General features: G+C 39.0%; 1 protein-coding gene across 1 annotated transcript; it reads right to left on the bottom strand.

Annotated features, from left to right (window-relative positions):
• Positions 1 to 678: 678 nt before the first annotated feature.
• Positions 679 to 5,005, bottom strand: SIKE1 (suppressor of IKBKE 1; the record flags this gene model as incomplete). The annotated part of the gene is made up of 4 exons (XM_009272876.1): positions 679 to 2,126; positions 2,482 to 2,595; positions 4,707 to 4,849; positions 4,933 to 5,005. Coding segments are annotated over 4 exons (420 nt in total), but the record flags the coding sequence as incomplete, so codon positions are not given.
• Position 5,006: the final 1 nt, after the last annotated feature.

Raw genomic sequence — 5,006 nt, 5'->3', positions numbered from 1 at the left:
GGGTAACGGCAGCGCTGCCGGTGCACGCGCGGGCAGCCTCCACGGCCTGGGGAACACTGCGCCCTGCAGCTGAAACCTCGCTGCAGGGAAGGCAGAGCCTCTAGGAAGGGAGACCAGCGTTGCTCTCGGTTAAGTCCACACCGAGTTGAAGTGACGGAGGGCGATGCTTTGTGTCGGGATTTCCAAGGACGGGCAGAGTAGAACTTCCAGTCCTGAAGCTTGAGACCAGTTTTCAGCATGAGCTGAGCAAGCTCTTCTGAAAATGCCCAGCAGCCCAGAAGAATTGTAGACAATTGGACACTTACAGTCACGGATTCCATACTTACAGACCCAGAATAGGACAGTAGCAAATGGAACATATTTAAACTTCCCCTGCTAATTATGGCCCACTACTAATTAAGAATAAACTCATTAGTCAAAGCAACTGCTATTTAGTTTCCATTTTTTCAGGCTGCACAGCAACTAGCCAATTAGAGGAGTGTTAACCCACACTAGGATAATGAAGGTAAAAATATATCGTCACAGGCATTTCAGATGACGTTAATTTAAAAGAGATAAAATGAAACATTTTTGGTCATTGTAATATTCAGGCAAGGTAAAAATTAGAGGGGGTGCGAAAGGCTTGGGTACACGCAGAACAGAAGGAATTATCCCCAGGATTCACAAAACAGAATACACTTGAGAAAATACTGCCCATTGGGGTTTTTTATTCCCTCTTAAACAACTTCTAATAAAGAAGGACTGTATACAAGAATACTCCTGTACAGAAATCCCTTGTATCTACCAAACAATCTTGCTGGATATTCCAAATGGTTGCAAGAAAACAGCTCTTAATAAGCACAGGAACGTAAGTCACCTTCTGCATCTATCAAAACTCTCACTTGGTAAAAAGTGGCATAAAAATTTAAACTAATATTGGAAATGAGATGTTTACTGTTCTTGAAGGATTATTCTTTGATCACAGGTAAGAAAGACAGAAATCTTTATATAAAAATGTCATTAAAAATATCACAATATCAATAAATTCCTGCAACACTGCAACTCTAACTTCACTTAATATAGGATTCTGCAGTAACTACGTAACATCTGTCACTAGACTTACCTGTGATGTAACATTAAAAACATGTCTACATGGTTGGTTTTGGTTTAGTTTTGAGGCAGACCTCAGCTCACTCTTCCTGAAGTCCAAAGTGGTGGGAGGCCAAAGAGCTTTGATCTGAAAGTGCTGTGTTCTGTGCAGGGTTTGAGTGCACCGCCTTCAGATCAGAGCTAGCCAGTATCCACATACCTTGGAGCATTGGTAAAGCCGGAACAGGTCTATCCATAAAAAAAAATTAGTCAGATACGCAATGTCTTTCAAAAATACACAGGTGTCAGAAAGGGTCATCCACTCTGATTTTCACGCCTAAATCAAGGTGAAGTATGCTCCTTATATGAGTTACTACTTAAAAGTGCTCTACTGGCTATCGGCTGTTCTCTTGTTCTGCTTCTAAGCAGTTGTCCAAGTAACAATGTTAACCCAGCCAAATACTGAGTGTTAGCTCTTCAAAGCAAAACAAAAGCTCTGCATGCCTGCTTTGTGCAGGCAGAGCAAAATATGTACCTACCATTTACAATGTAGTTTTTGAATAATCTCTTATTCCTTCTATCAAATAAAATAATCACAACCTGTATTACGTTCTCTAGCTACTGACAAGGTGGATTTAAGTGCCATCTGCGCAGTTGGAATTATTAACTAAAGCTCATAAAAATAACAAACAGGAGAGGAAAGAAACTATCACAAGGGAGTACACATCATAAATACTTCATTGTTAAACATTTGTATGCTGCAATTACTAAGACGGAGCAGCAATGCAAGCCTTTGCCATCAAGAGTATGTAATTTCAGAAAAATGCAGAGAAAACAGCCAACACATTTTGAAAGATAAAACAAACATACAAGGAAACACCTGAAAGAACAAATCAAAACCCATCCTTGTACGGTAGCTTCATAATAGTCTCTGAAGTCAAGATTTGGAGATAAGGTTATTTTGTGACCTAAGCTTCACAGTCAGGCAGATCTTCTCTCCTCACCTCTAAAGATTCTTTGCTGATTGACAATAGTTCACGCAGCTCTTTGTTTTCAAGCTGCAAAATCAATATTTTTGCTGAAAAGAAATGAGCTAATTCACAATTAAAGGACGATAATCTTTAAATGGCCCCACTCCTTCACAGCTAAATAAAACAGTGATTTTGTAAACATAAGCATTAATACAGTGCTAGCAAAAGGAGAACCACATCATTTAAAGCTTATCTTTTGCTTCTGGCTTCATGTATATCATACAAACATCAAGAACTTGAAAATAAACAAATCATGTTCTGCACTTCCTAACGCCACCCCCAAATTTTTGATTGTTATAAGTCCTTGACACATACAAAGTCCAGAGTAAGTCTAGAGACTCCCAAAGCTCGATCTATCCTTAGGAATTGCATCTGTTCTTACCTCCAACTGAGCTAGTTTCTCCTGAACTTTAAAGAACTGATCATCATCGACTTGAATAGCTTTTCTCATCACCTCTCCCATCTCATATATTCTGTCTATTTGACTTTCAATTTCCTGGAAGACATGAAAGTAATATATTCAATATGTTCAGACAAAAGCAGCTGTAATAATTTATCCCTTCTAAATCAATTACTTTCATTTTCTTGATTTTGGATTATTTTCCTGTTTTGAATTTCACCCCTTTCCTCCTAAGCACTTGCAATCCTTTCCAACTTGTATAATATTTAAAGATGGAAACATGTACCTTATTGTCCATTATCATGAGTCATCAATGAAAACAGTGAATAGAATTACATCAGTCAGCAAGATAAGGCCCCCTTACTTACCAAGATGGAAATAATTTCAAGTGTGACAAGGACTGAGACAAAAGATTCAGGTTCATATGATTAGTATGCAGCAAATTTTATATCACTTTATTAGAAAAGCCTGACTCCGAATTTGTAAGAACGCCGAATATAAAAGCAAATGAGATTTCGAGACTAAGTAACATTGTGAAGTAATGGCCTCATCTCAGAAGGAGGCCAAGCAAGGAAACTAAAATAAGTAAGAACAGAGCCTCCTGAGGCAGTTTTTACAACACCTGTCTAGATACAGCTCTAATCCTTTGGAAGACACATTTTGTTGAAGCTCAGAAATGCACATATCATGAACACTGAAAAATTCCAACACGTAATGTAGCAACAGTTCCTGTTTGAAGAGCATTCCATTTCAAAATACAGTATTTAGGGAGGAACTAAAATGTGCAAACACAAAAATGTCAGTAATTGGCAAGAAGTAGCAAGACAAGAATTTGGAAGCTTTTGAAGCATTTTAACATAACATAAAAATATAAGCACTTTGGGGAATATCAGATAATGTTATAGGGTGGAGTTTCTTGTCTGTAAGTATCAGCAGTTATTCCACTGCACCTGGAGGATAAATATATCACCAGAGCAGAGAATTCAGTTTTGAATTCCGTTATTCAGAAAATATGTAAACAAATTAGAGCATCTAAAAGAGAGCTGGAGGAACAAGAGAGACTTAGATAACTTAATCTGGGAAGAAAGAATGATGGGTTTTTTAAACAGAAAGATGGTTATAATAAGAATATAGCTCTTTAAAAGATATTAAAAGGTTGTTACTATTCTCCAAGTGGTGGGTAGGAAAAAACTCATGGACTTAATCTGAAGTACAGAAGATTTTGCCTAGACATTGAGATAGTCTAGGTACATTCCATCAAAGGTTCCTCCAGAGTCTCTTCAGCTTTGCATTTCTATGCCATTAAAATGGAGCAAAAGCAGTGCCAGAGAATAATGTTAGAAGTTCTGTTCAAATGTTAAGTCTTGACAAACAGAGCAATTCACACACCTAAGCAAGCACTGGAAGCAAGACATTGCTACACTACTTAACTTCAGAGGACCTAAGCAACACGAAACAGAGAACTAATGAGTTGCCACATATCAGTGCAAAGATACATGTGCAAAGAGTTAGGCTGGCTCCAATTCCAATTAAAAAAAACACAAGATGTGATATGTCACTACGTTGAACCAGCTTGCTGTTGTCTAATCACATAAAAATGTATTTAGCAAATGCCTAAGTTAATTCATAAGCCTTAAATAGAGATTTAATGTTATTATATTGTTATTAGGCACCTAAACGTAAAACAGGCAGCAGTTATCAGTAGCCACACCTTAGAGTTCTGAAGTCACTGCACCCAACATGGACGAAGGGACACTTTTAGGCCACTGCAGAGAGTATCCAGATTTAAAAACATTTGGGAGTGATGGTTTCTTAAGAATTAAACATACTGCAGCTCACAGAGATTTAGGAGGTTCTTCTCCCTTTGTTACCATTATTGAACAGGAACAACGACGACTCTGATGTCTTTGATTTTACTGTAGAGAATCATGTGCATTAAGCTTAACCCAGGGAATTTACCATAAAGAACAAGCCTTCACCTGGGCCATGAAAGGTTTATGCTTTTCAGTGTCCTCTGTGATAACTGTTACAACCTGTGTGCCGTAAAAGGAACAGAGAAAAAAAATACCAGCAAAGAGAGACAAGACTTTCAGAAAATGTATTTTGGAACAGAGACATTCCATGAAGGGACACAAAGGTTGTATGACAGCAAGCAAGAGACAGGGAAGAGGGGTCTTGAGCCCTCTTCTGTCACCATCCCACCTTACCAAGGAATTAGCCCGATGAACTTTCAAGACTGGTTCTGCATCTTCACCTTTTCTCCCTTGCAAAAGCTGTAACATCTGCTTTCTGTATTTGCTCATGATAAGCTCTAACGCATCTTGGTGCTCCTCCAGCGAGATCCATAGCTCTGCAAAATACAGTGTGTCATTGCCACAAACTACAAGCAGTTTTTCACAGCAACGACAGCAGATGCCCAGAGGTACTCGGTACCAGCTGCTCGCTTGATGCGTGCTATCCCACCACTCCCCTCGCCACAGCGCAGCCCTACGACTCCGGCCCGGGGG

Source organism: Aptenodytes forsteri, unplaced genomic scaffold (genome assembly GCF_000699145.1).
Source record: "Aptenodytes forsteri isolate BGI_AS27 unplaced genomic scaffold, ASM69914v1 Scaffold142, whole genome shotgun sequence".
Taxonomy (NCBI): domain Eukaryota; kingdom Metazoa; phylum Chordata; class Aves; order Sphenisciformes; family Spheniscidae; genus Aptenodytes; species Aptenodytes forsteri.
The sequence above is the reverse complement of the archived record's forward strand: the minus strand, read 5'-3'. Positions and strand labels throughout refer to the sequence as shown.